This window comes from Artemia sp. Qi Xiang Cuo, chromosome 17 (assembly GCF_049724085.1).
Source record: "Artemia sp. Qi Xiang Cuo chromosome 17, ASM4972408v1, whole genome shotgun sequence".
Classification (NCBI taxonomy): domain Eukaryota; kingdom Metazoa; phylum Arthropoda; class Branchiopoda; order Anostraca; family Artemiidae; genus Artemia; species Artemia sp. Qi Xiang Cuo.
The window spans coordinates 50,116,280-50,135,182 of NC_142810.1; the positions used below are offsets into that span (position 1 = coordinate 50,116,280).

The window sequence follows — 18,903 nt, forward strand, 5'->3', positions numbered from 1 at the left end:
TGAACTTTGAAAAATAAATAAAATGTAACTGTGACAAGTTAAACAACAACCAAACACTACTTAAATATTCCAACTCGTGCCTTTAAAATAAATAAATTCAAAATGAAATTTGAAAAATAAAGAAAATGTAACTGTGACAAGGTAAACCACAACCAAACACTACTGAAATATTCCAACTCTTGCATTTCAATGAAAGAAATTCAAAATGAACTTTGAAAAATCAAGAAAATGTAACTGTGACAAGGTAAACAAAACACTACTAAAATATTCCAACTCTTGTATTTCAATGAAAGAAATTCAAAATGAACTTTGAAAAATCAAGAAAATGTAACTGTGACAAGGTAAGCCAAACACTACGACAATATTCCAAATCTTGCATTTCAACGAAAGAAATTCAAAATGAACTTTGAAAAATCAAGAAAATGTAACTGTGACAAGGTAAACCACGACCAAAAACTCCTGAAATATTCCAACTCTTGCATTTCAACTAAAGAAATTCAAAATTAAATTTGAAAAATAAAGAAAATGTAACTGTGACAAGTTAAACCACAACCAAACACTACTTAAACATTCCAACTCTTGCATTTCAACGAAGGAAATTCAAAATGAACTTTGAAAAATCAGACCTTTGGAGGGGGGAGGGGCCGGGGGGAGGGGGTCGTTCTGTGTCTCAATGCACAAAAAAGTATAAAAAATGGGGGAGGGAAGGGGAGGGGAGGGGAGGAGGAGGTGGAAGGAGGAGGAGGAGGAGGAGGTGGAGGAGGAGGAGGAGGGGGAGGAGGAGGAGGAGGAGGGGAGGGGAGGAGGGGAGGGGAAGGGGAGGGGGAGGGAGGAGATGGAGGGGGAGGGGCCCCTTTGGGGGGCCAAAGGGGGAGGGGCCCTTTGGGCCCCGGGGGGGGTCTGGGGGAACCTTGAGGGCCGGTGGGCCCTTTGGGAGCCCAGTGGACCTTTGAGGACCGGTGGCTTCCTTCGGGGTTGGGGTAGAGGGATTGGAACCCTTTGGGGTTGGGGTAGGGGAATCGGAACCCTTTGGGGTTGGGGTAGAGGACCTCATGACACTGTTCAATGGAACTTGTGTATTATAACGACCACAGAGTTTCACCCTCAAATTCTCTTCTATAATCATCTTTAGAATGTCTCTAACTGTTTCGCCGAAATAATTCCATAGCCTGTCTAAAACAGTTTCACCCAAATAATCCCTAAACGTAATTTCAGCGTGTTCCTTTTGTTTTTGGCATCTCTGCGCTAACGCATTTCAAATTAATAAGAAACCCGATTCCCGCGCTAAAACAATTCATCGCTAAGATGTTTCTTGGAGAACTGTTTCCATGGCGTTTGGTTATTAATATCTTTGGAGTTCGACCAAAAGAGTTGTTTCCGAGGCAAAGACATTAATGACTTGGATCTATTCCTGGAGAAATGTTGACAGTACCTGTCAGACATTATTAAACTTTGCCTGGAAACAATTTGATTAATGACTGACAGCTAAGGTGTTCCAAATTCCCAATCGATTACGCAATCAATTTCCCAGAAATCCATCTCCCTAGGGACTCTATGCCCATATTTGGTGTGCTGTCACGAGTAGCACCTCCCTTTCTACTGACATAATTGCTTTTGTATGGATACTGTTATTGGTATTTAACGTGATCATTATTCTCCTAAAGCTGGATTTTGTCCTCAGCGAGAACATACAGGAAACTATTTTAAATAATTGTATTTCGTATCCATAGCACATCTTTTCTATCAAATAAAACTATCAAAATTCCTTGTGAAAAATCTCATGAAACCAAAACTTTTTGATCATTTCATCAATATAAAACACTAAATACAAACACAGTATGGTTGTAGGAAGGTCTATTGAAGTTTATCGAATATCCGAGGGAAAATATTATATCTCAATATCAAACAGTTCGTGGTAACGAACTGTAAGTAAGGAGCGACCCGGCTCAATGGTAACCGAAACTCTAGAAAAAGGGTTTTTGATAGCAATAGATACATCAAAAGAATCAGATTTCAATGCTGATTTCAAATATATAACTTTCATCAAGTTTAATGCTACCCATCAAAAGTTAAGCGCCTGAGAAAATTTGGCTGATTTTCGAAAAAAGGGGGAAAGACCCCTAAAAGTTATAGAACTTTAATGAAAATAAAAACTTCAGATTCAGCGTATCAGAGAACCCTACTGTAGAGGTTTCAAGCTCCTATCTACAAAAATTTGGAATTTTGTTTTTTTTGCCAGAAGAAAGATCACGGATGCGTGTTCATTTGTTTTTTGTTTTTTTTCCCAGGGGTGATCGCATCGATCCAGTAGTCCTAGAATATCGTGCGAGGGCTCATTGGAGCGGAAATTAAAAGTTCTCGTGCCCTTTTTAAGTGACCAAAAAAAATGGAGGGCAACTAGGCCCCCTTCCACGCTCATTTTTTCCCAAAGTCACCCGATCAAAATTTTGAGATAGCCATTTTGTTCAGCATGGTCGAAAATATCATAAATATGTCTTTTAGGATGACTTAATCCCCCTAAGTTGTCAGGGGGAGGGCTAAAATTTATGAACTTTACCCAATGTTAACATATAGTTTTGGTTATTGGGAAGTATACAGACGTTTTCAGGAGGGTTTTTTTTTCTGGTAGTGGGAGGGAAGGGGGGGTCGGGGGTTATGTTGGAGGATCTGTCCATGAAGGAAGTTTTCATGGGGGAAGGGAAATTGCCATGAAGGGGGCGCCGGACTTGCCAGCATTATTTATTGGTTATTGGGAAGTATACAGATATTTTCAGGAAGGATTTTTTTCTGGAGGGGGGGGGGATAGAGGAGGGGATTACTCTGGAAAATCTTTCCGTGGAGGATGTTTCTTTGGGGTAAGGGGCATTTCTATGAAGGGGGTGCCGGATTTTCAAGCATTATTTAAAAAACGATCAGAAATTAAATAAAAAAACAAGTTTTTTCAACTAAAAGTAAGAAGCAACATTTGAACTTTAAACGAACAGAAATTATAACGTATGTGAGGGGGTTCTCCCCCAAGTCAATACCTCGCTCTTTACGCTACAGTTTTTTTTTAATGCTTTCAAAAGAGCTATCTATTCTAATTAAACGGCCTTTGTGATTCAGGGGTTTGTGAATAAATTTTTTTTTTTACTTTTATCGTAAAGAGCGTGGTATTGACTAAGGGGGGGAACCCCCTCATATACGTAATAAAAAAAAAACAATAAAAAAACAAGCGATACGGCTCAATAGTAATCGAAACTTTTAAAAACGGAATTTTGATGTCAATAAATGTATCAAAAGAATGTATTTATAATGCTGATTCTAAATATATAAATTTTTATTAAGTTTAGTATTACTCATCAAAGGCTACGAGCCTGAGAAAATTTACCCGATTTTTTAAAGAGGGGGGAAACATCCCCTACAAGTGAAAGAATTTTAATGAAATCACACCGTCAGATTCAGCGTTTCAGAAAACCCTATTACATAGGTTTCAAGCTCATATCTGCAAAAATCTGCGACTTTGTATTTTTTGCCAGAAGAAAAATATACGAATATAGAAGTTAGTTACGTAAGTTAATTTGTAAAGACATCCATTTAGCAAAAGAAAAGTAAAATTTTTATCCAAATTTTTTTTACTTATTAAATGACGGTTAGCCAAAATAAAAGCTGCATTAAATAAAAAACGATCAGAAATTAAATAAAAAAAACAAGTTTTTTAAACTGAAAGTAAGGAGCGACATTAAAACTTAAAACGAACAGACCTTATTCCGTATATGAAAGGGGCTGTCCCCTCCTCAACGCCTCGCTCTGTTCGCTAAATGTTTAATGGTTCTCACAACATTATTTTTTAAAAAAAAAAAAAAATTTATAGTAAAGAGCGAAGCGGTGATGAGGGGTCATTCCCAATCATATACTGAATAATTTCTGTTCGTTTTAAGTTTTAATGTCGCTCCTTACTTTCAGTTTAAAAAACTTGTTTTTTTTATTTAATCTCTTATCAAATTCAAGAGTATTGAAGGGATATTTTTTTCTAATGATGACACTGCCATCTAGTATTTGGTAGAGAATTTACTTGTGAATACTCTAATGATTAGTTGATACTGCAAATCCGGTTAAATTAAACACGATCAATACAACAAGTGTGTTCAATACGCAAAAGTTCCCAAAATACAACTTAAAGCTGTGTTCGTTCTTGTTGATCATTCCATCACCGTTGAGAGGTCCTACCATCAGCATTTTTAGGTTAGTATTGCAACAACGGAAAAAGCCTAATCTTCTCTTATCTATGTAGAAGATTGCTTTATAAGGAGATTTGATTTCCACTTCATCTTGCTTCCAAGAGGAAATGAAGCACTTCCCTGATTGATTGACACTCAGTGATTTGTTTACCTCTCCATTTAAAGCAAATGGGTGTCTTCTATTCATTTTCTTGATCTAATCCATTGTTTCTTACCTTCCTTTTACTAAGACAAGCTTTTTTCTCTCTCTTAATCTTGAGAAGTTCTCGTTGGAACACTCTTGGGGAGAGGATTATAAGCCATAAGCCTAAGGGACATTTCAAATTTGAAAAAAGAAATAAATACAGTTTGAAAATAAGTTAGTTAAAGCACATAGCTATTGACTAGGTTAATGAATCTTTCAGGGATAGATCAGGAATGAGTTTTTAAAAATGAATTCTCAGGTAATATCACCATCCACCTAACCCTAGAGGACCAACTTTTTTGGAAATAAAAATTTCTTTACGCCATAATAGTTTTATGGCTAAATTTAAGACATTTTGAATAAAATCTCATGCTCCTGCCTCCAGTGCCTTTCTTTTTATAAGATCTAAATGACTGCTTAGCATTATATGTTGTAACTTAGGCCTACTGTTAAGAATGGGAAAGCAGCCTGGCAATGCCAAACGTTTTAATTTTTTTTTTGCAACGAGGGAGGTTGGTCACTATATACCAATAATTGTTACTGGAACTGTGGCATAAGTGGCGTTCCAAGATTTAACCTGGTGGCGAGAAGTGGACAACCCCTTGAAATCGACGAAATGACATGCAAATGAGAGGTACGACCAAATTATTAATTGTTACAATTAATGCTAAATAGATGTAGCCTATGCATGCTGAGCAGCAAAGATCTCAATTGCATTATTTGAGAATATGGGTGTTTCCATATTGGTTGGATAACCTACCCACAAGGGTGAGAGAAGATACCGAGGCAATCTTGTTGCAAGATTCATTTTCTGAACTAAACACTATACTAACAAATAATATACCATTTGGTTCCCCGTTCTCACTATTTACAAATATCACTTTTTACAATCTCGATCGTGATTATTCAGTCGTGATAAGTCGACCGTAACTTATCGCGACTTTGCGATAAGTTCTTTAGTATACAAAATACGTTTCAATGGAATGTCTTATAATTTAGCTTCAGATAATTCAATCTCCTTTCTACTCTCGCGATACTATTCCTTGTAATAGCCAATAATTCATTTTATCTTTTTATTACCACCGTAATACATATGTCACTCACAAATAAGGGTCGAACTTGATTAGGGTGATGTTGTGCTCTACTGCCAGCTTTACTGATTCAGCTACTCTACAGCCAACTCTACTGCCAGCTTTTACTGACAGCAGATACTGCCAGCTTTACTACAAAGCAAAACGATGGGTAAGTAAAGATCATAAACACGTGTAATAATACTAGAGTTACCTAGAATACCTAATGTGGAACTCCAGATTCCGCCCAATGATCTGTTAATAAAACTGGCCTGATAAAACTTGGGCAACCACAAAATTACAAAAAAGGACTTGCCCCTAAGATGAGAAGCAAAAGCTCGGAATACAAATGAATACTTCCACTACTCAGCATTTTTAATACGAACACCCCATTATTCAGCAGTTTTAGTAGGGTAACATGATGAAAATTAAATTCTTTAGTATGTTCAACCCCAACCCCAACCCCAACCTAACATAAGAATCATAATCCATACTGTCGTGCATTATTGCGGTCAGAATTTGGATAGCATTCACGATAGAAGATACCCTTCAAAACAAAACATTGTTTGGCCCAACAATGTATCCTTTCTGCCCCTAGAACTAGACTCAAGGTCCTTATGACTTAAAAGTCACGGTTGGTGTGAAGGCGAAACTGGTTGGTATGTTTAGGGGGTAGGGGTATGGTACTGAAATTTGTGAAGCTAACTCAAAAAAATAATAATAAGGAAAAATATTGTTGCTACGGCGATTCAGGGAAAAGGGAATAGGAATTAAATAAAAAACAAAAACGAAACCACTTAACAATTTAAAGAGTATGTTAAAACTTAAGAAGCACCTGAAAATAACTCAAACAAGAATTTAAAATTAAACAGAAACGGTACTATCCCATTATATGGGCATTTACGAGAAAACCAGTCACGAAAAACCCGTTTTTGACGGGTTAATTCAAGAGACGGCTTCAGAGTAATGCAATCCATAGCGTATGGTTTTCATTGCGTATACGATATTTAAACTGTTGTTTGTTGGGATTTGGGGGCGGGGAGGTACCTAAGTTAGGTTAGGTTACGTATTTAATATATGCAATGCTTTACCCCCACCCCCTCCCTAATTTACAAATATATAACCCAAATTTGTTTATAAACCATTATATATTTATTCTATTTTTTTCATTAGCATTAACCAAACTTGACTTTTTAGAAATGCCCATATAATGGGAAAGTACCACAGAAACTACTATAAAGCAAGAAATTAAACTCGGAACAAAAATTTTCCATAAACAAATAGTAAGGAAAAGCATGAAACTAGCATAAATTACAACAAATAAAAGTGGGGCTACCATCTTTTTCAACCCTCAAAATTCTTAGCAAAAAAATCGTTTATATTAATTTTTGTTTTTGGTATTTTGGTTTTTAAAGCAGCTGTCGTGTTTTTTTTTAACATTGCTAGTTAAGTTTTATTGCGTACATTTTAAGATTGATAGAATCTTCATATATAGAATCTATATAATCTATGATAGAATTGTTTTGTTTCTGCTCCGTAGTTCTCCTTAACTTTAGAAACTATAATTTCGGTAAACTATTTTAATTTTTTTTTGTTTGAAAGTCGAGATGAATGATAAGTTTTGCTTTGAAGCCCTGAAAATCAAGAAGTTAATAAGAGAATAACAAGAGAATAACATAACAAGAGAATAATAAGAGAATAACAAGTTAATAAGAGAATATTCAAGAATAAGAGAAGAGGAGGTGAGATTACAAAGGAGAAAAACCAAATTGCTATTTTGACTGCATAAAATTAAGAACTAATCAAATAGCTTTAGCAAAATGTGTCTCTTGGAAATTCAGAGTTGGTTATTCAGGGTACTTATCTGTTATAGCGGCAACACTTAAAAATTAGGCTATGTAAAACTCGACAACAAACCAGTTTCATCTGTCTGTATTTAGCTTACACTCAGTGAAAAAAAGCACCGGGTGACAGAATACATTGAACACATGTAATTAGGAATATATATTTAAATGTTAGGGGGGGTAAATTATTTGGACAGCGTGAAGTTAGAAAACAATTCTTACTTCATAATATGCAGAATAATTGTAGCTAACACATTTTGCATGCAGACCCGCTATACTTTACCCCTCCCCTCCCGAATGTGCAAAAACATAACCAAAATCTGTTAATAAAGTATTATATTTTCATCATGTTTTGGTGTTTTTCATTAGGAATAACATGACTTCACTTCTTAAATGTTGCCGCTATAACAGATAAGTGCCTTCAGATTGTTATAGAGAATTAGTTATTGGTTGGTATTAGAAACAAGAAGATGCTTAAAAAATATAGAGGTTTTTGTGATGCGTAAAACTTATCTTTATTTTTATTTTCTCCATGATAGCTTTAAAAAAGATTAAGTTGAAGCAGAGTAAGATTTGAATTAACAAACCAGTGAAAATTCAGTTCGTAAATTGTTAGGAAGTGATAGAGTTACCTCGATTTCACAGATTATAGAGCTTGCCTTTCCGAATTGAACTCTGTACTTCACATGAACATTTTTATTTAGGAGATTTTCATTAGCCATTGTAACCAGTACAACCCTGAGTTCTGTAAAGAAAAGAAACCCGAGGAGCTTTCCAGTAAAATAGCATCGTTTGAATCATTATAAAGTTAACCATTTTATGCTTTATGACAGTTTTTGTTGGATATATTTTAAAATATTTGTTCGTGCCCTTTTACTGTCGGCGTAGTAGATAAAAGCATTAGGCCCAGCTTTGTCAATTTCAAGGTTGCTGCTTCTTAATGCTTAGTTTTATTCTTTTCAAGATTAGACCAAGACTCTCCATTTCTCATTCTCACTTACCCTATTCTCCAGACTTGGTCAAAGTTTTACCATCAACATTGGTGCTTGAGGTTCTTAATAAGAGGTGGGCTGGTAAATTTGGGGACATCAGTATCTGAGACACAATCTATTCATCATATTTTCATGATTCCTCGGAGACATCAATCTTCAAAGGCCAGATCCTGACAATTTTGCTGTCTATTAGAATGCCATGATTCGGCTGCGTACATCAGAGTTGACAGATGCTAAAACTGAGCTCGAATTTGAAATGGGCTTTGGAGGGCTAAGGGTTGGTTTCCATAAGTTAGGAATAAAATATTTCATTTTTTGGGGGGGGGATGTCGGGCCAAAGAGGCCCGGAGATCAGTTCCCATAACTTTTGAAATAAAACATTGCTTGTATTTTTGGGGGGGAGGGGCCAGACCATGAAGGGCCATTAGTCAGATCCCATAACTTTGGAATACAATATTGTTAATAATTTGATGGGGAGGAGGGGGCAAAGTCATGGAGGGTCAGCTCCCATATGTTTTGGAATAAAATATTGTTAATTTTTTTCTAAAACTTAAATCCAGTTTGAAACATGAATGCCGTTAAATTAAATTCCGATAAACTTTGATAGTTTTGATAGAGAGTCTTTACTATTACATGTTGCATGACGTACTTTGGAATGTTAAAATAATTACCTTTCCACTCTGATGAAGTCCTTTCCAGATGATAATGTACACAAACACCCACGCAAGAAATAAGCATCCCACGAGTTCCCATTGCATTCCACCGAGATCTTCAATCCCCGAGGTGATTCCCAGTACTCTTGAACTGGAAAGGAAGAGAATGACTTGAGCCAACGCCCATAAAAAAGTAAAGATCGATATATAGTAAACTAAACACGTGAACATTAGGTCTGAGTTTCCCTTTTAAATTAAGCTTGAACAGGAAAATAATACTTAGGCTTAGGTTGAAAGAGGAAACCTGTGACAATGAGACTTTATCTAGTATGTAAATTGTATAGTCTCTAAGAAAATCATAACGCCCATCTCCTTGAGAAAGAGAAAGAGAGAGAGAGAGGGGGGAGTCATGGGCGTACGTAGCTTCTTGTCTGGGGGGGCAGCCGATTCTATGATGAAGGGTGGGGAGGAGGAAGCTGAAGTTATATTGTCAGTTCACAAAACCTTACATTGCCAGCAAGTTCTATCAGGCCTATGAAATCTTTATTAATAAGTAATCACCGAAAATCATCAATAAGCTTCAGCATTAATCTTCTTAGATCAGAGCTAAATCTTTCCAAGACATTATGAATAATTGTTTCTTGTTTGACTTTTATTCTGTCATTTCGGCTGTTTATTTCCAACTTTTTCAACCATTCGCCTTTTATCAACTGCTTTTTTTAGCCATCTACCTTTTTTCAACTGCTTTTTCAATCTTCTACTTTTTCAACCATCTGCTTTTTCACCCATATCTAGTGTAAATTTGAGTTTCTATGGGGGGCAGCAGCCCCCTGCACCCCCCCCCCCTCCGTATGCTTATGGGGGGGGTGAGAGATAGAGGACATAAAAGAACAAGAGAGAGGGGGAAGGTGATTCTTTCGGAGGGGAGAAGTTTGTCTTACCAACTGAAAATGGTTGAATTTTATCCAAACAATAAATAAACCAGCACAAAACATGAGTATTTAGGCAAGGATTTTCTTCCTCTAGTTAAATATGTGCTGAAAAACAGTAATACTTACCAAACGTGCTTACCAAAAAGAAATTGGTAAGTAGGTAAGTTAGATTTTGCAAATTGAGTCAAAAAGGGAGTGAACAGTGTTATCTATTTTGTGTAAGCCTGTTGAGGGTAGGCCTGTGTACGTTTCTTGGCGGATTATTAATTATGTAAAATAAAGTACCACAACGTCTTTAGGACAAAGTATGTTTTAAAACCAGGATATCTACTCCGGAGACTTAAGAACTCTTAAAAGCTACATATGACGTTGAATAACTAAGCCAGTCAAATATTTGACCTCGATTAGCAGATTTAATGATTGCGCTGGGACTATAGACGCACAATTAGGGAGATGATTGAAGGCCTGAATTTAAGTTTCTTTGCAATCCAGTCAAATATAACAAATAAGTTTAACAAGTGGTAATTGTGGGCACAATTTAGTCTAAAATTGCTTTTAGACAAGCAGTGAAAACACCAGCAAGAAGTATCTCCAAAAATGTATAATCGAACCACAAATCACATATAATTCTTGAATAGATTAATAACAGGCAACGGACTTGAATCTTAGGTATACCCCAGAAGTAAAGGTCCAATCTTTTCAATGGAGTATACCGTTTTTACCATCGCCAAAGAATGTGTGACAAAAATTGTCAAATGCGAACACATTTTTTTTTTTTTTTTCCGGGGTATTGAGCATCATGAATAAGCAAGCATCTTTAATGTAGTCAGCCGAAAATCGAACTGTCTTCGAAATTGAGCCAAAAATTAAACCGTCTTTGAAATTGAATCAGTAATTGAACCGTCAACCAGATGGTCAACTAGAAATTCGTTTTGCTTTGTTTTTTAAGCTTTTTTATTCTCTTTTTCCGTTGTACGCAGTATTTACCTTATAAGTATTTATGTAGTATCTAGTTTACAACAAATAACAACAATATTAATAATAACAATAATAATAATAAGAGAGAGTAAGTGAAAGATAACAAAACTTCAAGAAAGAACGAAAACAGAATAGTGACATTTCCTTCTCACATTAGGACCATTAGCTAACTTTCAATTTGTTTATCAAAAAAATAATGCCAAACATCCAATAAAAGCAGTCTATACTCGTGTTCCCAGCTTGGCAACCATCGCAAAACAGTAGGCTTAATTTTTTTTCTTTTGAATTCAGAGCGGTAAAGATTATTCTGCAAGAGCTCTTATTTAATTTTGTTTGATAAAATAAAGATTCTTCTCGTGAAACAAACAATTCAAACAAGTTATGTGAGTGAAACCCCTTAAAATTTACAAGTTAAAAAGATTTATTTCCTAGTCTATGGAACAGCATTTAGACTGACGTAAAAAACAAATATAAATCAAGTTATTATAAATTAAATAGAAAATTAGATGGATATAAATTAAATAGAAAATTAGCTTTTTTTTTTAGAAAATCCGACCTAATTAAGGTTTGAGATTAAACTCAATTTTCGGGAAAGACAAAGAAAACGTTCTAAAAAGATAGAGGGCACTAGTTCACTCTAAATTTTATCTAATAGTAGCCGCTGAAAACAGAATAGTGACATTTCCTTCTTCCATTACGACCATTAGCTAACTTTCAATTTGTTTATCACAAAAATACTGCCAAACATCCAATAAAAGCAGTCTATACTCGTGTGCCCAGCTTGGCAACCATCGCAAAACAGTAGGTTTAATTTTTTTTTTTTTTTTGAATTCAGAGCGGTAAAGATTATTCTGCAAGAGCTCTTATTTAATTTTGTTTGATAAAATAAAGATTTTTCTTGTGAAACAAACAATTACTTTGAAGTTATGTGAGTGAAACCCCCCAAGATTTACAAGTTAAAAAGATGTATTTCCTAGTCTATGGAACAGCATTTAGACAGACGTAAAAAACTGATATAAATCAAGCTATTATAAATTAAATAGAAAATTAGATGGTTATAAATTAAATAGAAAATTAGCTTTTTTTTAGAAAATCCAACCTAATTAAGGTTTGAGATTAAACTCAATTTTCGGGAAAGACATAGAAAACGTTCTAAAAAGAAAGAGGGTACTAGTTCACTCTAAATTTTATTTAAATAAACGCGTAACTGCCCCCCCCCCTGCCTCTAAACCTTCTAAAGGCTATTATTTCACCTTCTAAAGGCTATTGTTTCGTTTGTGGTTTATTAAAAACCTCAAGTATTTTGAAACAGTACCGTTTAATTTTTTAAAACATCGATAAAAAAATAAAGTAAAATCATCATAATAATCAAGATAACCAGAAAGAACTAATATAATAAGTTCTTATTACTAACATAAAAGGCGTTTTCATGGGGCGATTGCCTTTGCAGACTATAAACAACAGAACTTATGGCCATAAAAAATTTTGGTTGTATATGTTACGATAGAAATTAAAAAAAATAAAATAAATCTTAAATAGATAAAAATTTCTACAAAATTAGTACTGGCGTACACCATTAGGTTGACGCTAGCATCAAATCACATTATGGGCAATAGACTTTTTTAGAATAAGAAAACTTTCAAAGGAAAAGTACTGCTGGTAAATTAGAGGAGAAAAGCTTTCGGTAGAAGACGGTAAATATCTCAATCAAAAACTGCTAAGTATTTCATTATCTGGATCTTCAGTTATTTAATATGGGTAAAAACGATCTATGAACTGCTAGCAGCAATTATAATGTTATCATCTGGTGACTTCATAAAAATAGCAAAAAAAAAAAAAATCAATGCGATTTTATTAAGGCCGAATGTCTGTATAAGTTACAACTCACAAGCATCTATACGTCAAAGAATGATTTCAAGTCCTAATCCTGTCTGCAAAAAGTAGCTTTAGGTTAGCTCTGGAAAATTTTGGTTGGTTGAGCAGATGTGGAAGTTTTAAGATAGCAGACCGACTGGGGAGAGCTTAAGGCTTTTTGTACCCCAACCTGAATTTTGAAACAATAGATGGGGCTGGTGACTTTACTTGTATGATATACCCCCTACCTGATATTCTTCTAATTTGTTTCTCTGACGCTCAATACCAATGAAATATACCAAAGTAAGATAAAGATATAATACTTTGGAAAAAAATTTGGGCTATATATTTACACATTAGGGGGTGGGGGTAAGTATAGCGGGTCTGCATGCCCAATGTATTAGGCACAAATTATTTTGCCTATTATGCAGTAAGAATTATTTTCTAACTTCACACTGTCCAAATACTTTACCCCCGCCCCCCTAATGTACAAATATATAGCCCAAATTATATATTTCTCATCCATTCTCTCACTTCTCTTTGTCTTGTCTCACGCTAAGCTGAAAGAAACTAACGAAAAAAAACAGTTCTAAAATGCGTCAATGAATGAAAAACTTGAGCGTTAGGAGGTTTTAAACAGTTCGTTGTAACGAACTGTAAGTAAGAGCAACCCGGCTCAATAGTAACCGAAACTATAAGAAAACGGAATTTTAATACCAATAGATATACCAAAAGAATTGGCTTATTATGCTGATTCCAAATATATACGTTTCATTAAGTTTGGTTTAACTGATCAAAAGCTACGAGCCTGAGAAAATTTGTCTGATGAAAAAATGGGAAAGATATCAGATTGAGCGTATCAAAGAACCCTAATGTAAAGGTTCCAAGCTCCTACCGGCAAAAATGTGGAATTTTCCATTTTTTGCCAGAAGAAAGATCACCGATGCGTGTTTATTTGTTTGTTTTGTTTTTCCCAGGGGTGATCATATCGACCCAGTGGGCTTAGAACGTCGGGAGAGTGCTCATTCTAACGGCAATAAGAAGTTCTAGTGCTCTTTTTAAGCGACCAAAAAAATTGGAGGGTAACTAGGCCCCCTCCCAAGCCATTTTTTCCCAAAATCATCTGATCAAAATTTTGAGATAATTATTTTGTTCAGCATAGTTGAAAGGCCCAATAACTGTGTCTTTGGAGATAACATGACACCCCACAGCCCCTGGGGAAAGGTCTTTAAACTATAAAATTTGCCCATTGTTTACGTATAGTATTTGTTATTGGGAAGTATGCATACATATTTAAGGTGGGGAGGGGAGGACGAATTTTCTGCTCGGGGGATTTCCACGGGGAGGCCTTTTCATGGAGAAGGAAGTTTCCAGGGGGTGAACTTTTCAGGGGAAATTTTACACTGGGGGAATTTACCAGAATTTCTATACGAAATTTCTTTATATGTCTTGCTTTCCCTTTACCGATTCAATTTTAAGTGTGGAGATGTTAAGGGTAATTGGCCGGAGTACGTTTTCACCAGGATTGAATTATTCTGAGGATAATCCAATACAATTCACGGATGCGTGTTTATTTGTGTTTTTACGTTGTTTTTCTTCCCTAGGAGTGATCGTATCGACCCAGTGGTCCTAGAAAATCGTTAGAGGACTCATTTGAACGGAAATTAAAAGTTCTAGAGCCCTTTTCAAGTGATCAAAAATTTGGATGGCAACTAGGCCTCCTCCCACACCTCTTTTTTCTCAAAATCTTCTGATCAAAATTTTGAGATAGCCATTTTGTTCAGCATAGTTGAAAGGCAGAATAACTATGCCTTTGCGAATATCACGACCCTCCCTCAGCCCCTGGGGAAAGGTCTTAAAGTTACAAAATTTGCCTGTTGTTTACTCATAGTATTTGTTATTGCATACATTTTTCGGGAGGGGGGAATTTTCTGCTGGTGGGATTTCCCACGGCAATAATTTTCCATGGGGAGGGAACTTTCCAAGGGGTGAATTTTTCAGGGGAAATCTTACACTGGGAGAATTAGTCAGAATTCTTATACAGAATTCTTCCTATGTTTTGCTTTGTCTTTTCAGTCTCAATGTTACCAGTGGAGATGTTAAGTATAATTGTCCGGGGTAAATTTTCACCAAGATCAAATTGTTTAGAGAATAAATCCTTGAGGAGGAGCAATTTTTCCGTGGAGGAGTAGCCAGATTTCCTGGCATTATTTAAAAAAAATCATAAATTAATAAAAAAAAAAATTTCACCTAAAAGTACGGAGCAACATTAAAACTTAAGACGAACAGAAATTATTAAGTATATGAGGGGGTTACTCCTCCCCAACACCTCGCTCTTTACGCTAAAATTCGAATTCTGTCCTAATGCTTTAAGAACGACTCCTGAAACACTAAGCTCGTTTAATTAAAACAGTAAGAAACTTTTTTTTTAAGTACTAAAAACTTTAGCGTAAAGAGTGAAGAGGTGTGGAGAAGATACCCCCTCATATACGTAATAATTTCGGTTCGCTTTAAATTGTAATGTTGCTCCTTACTTTCAGCTGAAAAAAACTTGTTTTTTTTTATTTAATATCATACAAGTACCGCTTTTCAACGCTATCGACACCAGTTTCCACTTTCACAACTTTCCCCCACTCTTTTTACTTGTCTAAAAACAAACAATAACTGTAGATTTTAACAAATAAATTGATAAAAAGCTTTTATTAATCCTAATTACAATTTCACTGCCAGAGAAATAAGTTTTTTCATAATGATCCGAAATAGAAGCGTATAATATCAAACAGTCGTGGTAACGAACTGTAAGTAAGGAGCGACCCGGCTCAATGGTAACCGAAACTCTAAAAAACGGGATTTTGATACCAATAGATACATCAAAAGAATCAGATTTTAATTCTGATTTCAAATATGTAAGTTTCCTTAAGTTTAATCTTACCTATCAAAAGTTACGTGCCTGAGAAAATTTGGCTGATTTTAGAAAACGGGGGAAAAGACCTCTTAGAACCTATAAAACCCTAATAAAAATCACATCATCATATTCAACGTATCAGAGAACCCTACTGTTTAGGTTTCAAGGTCCTGGGACATATCTACAAAAATGTGGAATTTTCCATTTTTTGCCAGAAGAAAGATCACGGATGCGTGTGTATTTGTTTGTTTGTTTTTTGTTTTTTTTTTTTTGTGTCCCAGGGGTGATCGTATCGACCCAGTGGTCCTAGAATATCGTGGGAGGGCTCATTGGAAAGGAAATTAAAAGTTATAGTGCCCTTTTTAAATGACCAAAAAAAATGGGGGGCAACTAGGCCCCCTGCCATGCTCATTTTTTTCCCAAAGTCACCCGATCAAAATTTTGAGATAGCCATTTTGTTCAGCATAGTCGAAAATATGATCAAAATGTCTTTTAGTATGACTTGATCCCCCAAAGGCCCCAGGGGGAGGGCTGAAAGTTATGAACTTTACTCAATGTTAACATATAGTATTGGTTATTGGGAAGTATACAGACTTTTTCAGAGGAGATTTTTTCTGGTCGGTGGGGGAAGGCGAGGGGCGGGGGCTATATGGAAGAATCTTTCCATGAAGGAAGTTTTCATGGGGGAAGGGGCATTGCTATGAAGGGGGCGGCGGATTTCCCAGCATTATTAAAGAAAAAGATCAGGAATTAAATAATAAAAAAACAAGTTTTTCAACTGATCAACTGATTGTGATTAAGAGGTCATTTTTAAAGAACTGGAAAAAAAATTCGAACTATAGTTTAAAGAGCAGGGTATTGACTAGGGGGCGAACCCCCTAATATACGTGTTAAAAATTTATGAATATAGAAGTTCGTTACGTAAGTTAATTCTAAGTTACGTATATTTATTACTAATAAAAACGTTCGTAAATAAAATTAAACAAGTTTCGAGAAAGCCATTTAACCAAATATAATATGCAAATCTTGTTTTAATTATTCATTTACGGTGAGACAAAATCAAAACCTTAATTAATAAAAAAACGTTAAAAAATTAAATAAAAAAAAAAATTTTTTTTAACTTAAATTTTTGAAATAAGTTAAAACTTAAAACGAACAGAAATTTTTCCTTATTTGAAAGGGGCTGTCCACTCCTCAACGCCTCGCTCTTTACGATAAATTTTTACTTTCTCACAACTCTATTTTTTTAAACAATAAAAAAACTTTAGCGTAAAGAGCGAGTCGTTGAGGGGGGCACAGCCCCTTTCATATACGGAATAATTTCTGTTCGTTTTAAGTTTTAACGTCTTTCCTTACTTTCAGTTAAAAAAACTTGTTTTTTTATTTAATTTAAAAGAAGGAAGACATGTTATTCATGTCATCAGGCAACGTGTGTTTTGGCTACCGAAGTAAGAGTCTACGCATTTCAAACCCTAACTTGACGCCTCAATTATTTGAAATATGAGCATGAAAACAGACCTATATCTGAGATTATATAAAAAAAACAGTCTTTTTAACTGAAAGTAAAGAGCAACATTAAAACTTAAAACGGACAGAAATTATTACGTATATGAGTGGGTTAATCCCCTCATTAATGCCTCGCTATTTACGCAAAAGTGTGAGTTTTATTATAATTCTTTAAAAATAACCCCTTAATCACAAAGCCACGAATCATACGTTTAATTAGAATAAATAGCTCCGTTAAAAGTATTAAGAAAACTTTAGCGTAAAGAGTGAGGTATTGACGAAGGGGTGAACCCCCTCATATACGTAATAATTTCTGTTTTTATTTTTAATGTTGCTACTTATTTTCAGTTGAAAAAATATGTTTTTTTATTTAATTTCTAATCGTTTTTTAAATAATGCTGGGAAATCTGGCGCCACGCCCCCTTCATGGAAAATTCCCTTCCCGCATATAAAATTCCTCCATGGAAAGATCCTTCAATGCAACCGTTTTTTTTTTTTTTTAGGAAATTCCGTTTTTAGAGTTTCGGCTACTATTCAGCCGGGTTCTCTTTATGTTATGAACCCCATTATAAGGATTCAATAAAGATACAGGTTTACTGAAGAATGAACTCTAAATTTGGGAGCGTAATAGTGAGGAGTTTTGTGGGTGTGGTTATCAAGGGTATTAAATATAGGCTGTAAGGTCTTTTCTTGTCACCTTGTATATGTTTTAGTACAGCCATCTAGACTTCTAATGCATGTTTTATTGTGTGTTGGAGTACAAGGTAATAAAGTGCGTTCAAACAACACCAATGTTCTATAACGGATAAACACAACCGCTTACTATGTTTATTATGTATTATAAAACTAGTTCTGTTTCAACTTACTTTACGATTGAAACAACTTAATGATAAGGTTTTGAATTCAAACAGTGATAATAATTCAATATCAAACAGTTCGTGGTAACGAACTGTAAGTAAGGAGCGACCCGGCTCAATGGTAACCGAAACTCTAAAAAACGGGATTTTGATACCAATAGATACATCAAAAGAATTAGATTTTAATTCTCATTTCAAATATATAAGTTTCATTAAGTTTAATCTTACCCATCAAAAGTTACGTGCCTGAGAAAATTTGGCTGATTTTCGAAAAAGGGGGAAAGACCCCCTAAAAGTTATAGAACCTTAATGAAAATCACACCATCATATTCAGCATACCAAAGAACCCTACTGTAGAGGTGTCAAGCTCCTATTTACAAAAATGAGGAATTTTGCTTTTTTTGCCAAAAGAAAGATCACGGATGCGTGTTTATTTGTTTTTTTTTTGTTTTGTTTTTCCCAGGGGTGATCGTATCGAACCAGTGATCGTAGAAGATCGTGAGAGGGCTCCTTTGATCTTAAGTCAAAAGTTCTTGTGGCCTTTTTAAGTGCCCAAAAAAAATGGAGGGCAACTAGGCCCCCTTCCAAGCTCATTTTTTCCCCAAAGTCATCCGATCAAAATTTTGAGATAGCCATTTTGTTCAGCATGGTCGAAAATATGATAAAAATGTCTTTTAGGATGACAGGATCCCCCAAAGGCCCCAGGGGGAGGGCTGAAAGTTATGAACTTTACTCAATGTTAACATATAGTATTGGTTATTGGGAAGTATACAGACTTTTTCAGAGGAGATTTTTTCTGGTAGGGGGGGGAAGGAGAGGGTCGGGGGCTATATGGAAGGATCTTTCCATGAAGGAAGTTTTCATGGGGGAAGGGGCATTGCTATGAAGGGGGCGCCGGATTTCCCAGA

General features: G+C 35.4%; 1 protein-coding gene across 2 annotated transcripts in view; it reads right to left on the reverse strand.

The window, feature by feature from the left end:
* LOC148942302 (sodium- and chloride-dependent GABA transporter 1-like) overlaps positions 1–18,903 on the reverse strand; it is a 191,651-nt gene that overhangs the window by 96,119 nt on the left and 76,629 nt on the right. For both annotated transcript variants that reach the window (XM_089103634.1, XM_089103635.1), the window contains exon 6: positions 8,982–9,114. In XM_089103634.1, the coding sequence (XP_088959760.1) occupies positions 8,982–9,114 (133 nt within the window). The remainder of the gene's footprint in view (positions 1–8,981; positions 9,115–18,903) is intronic.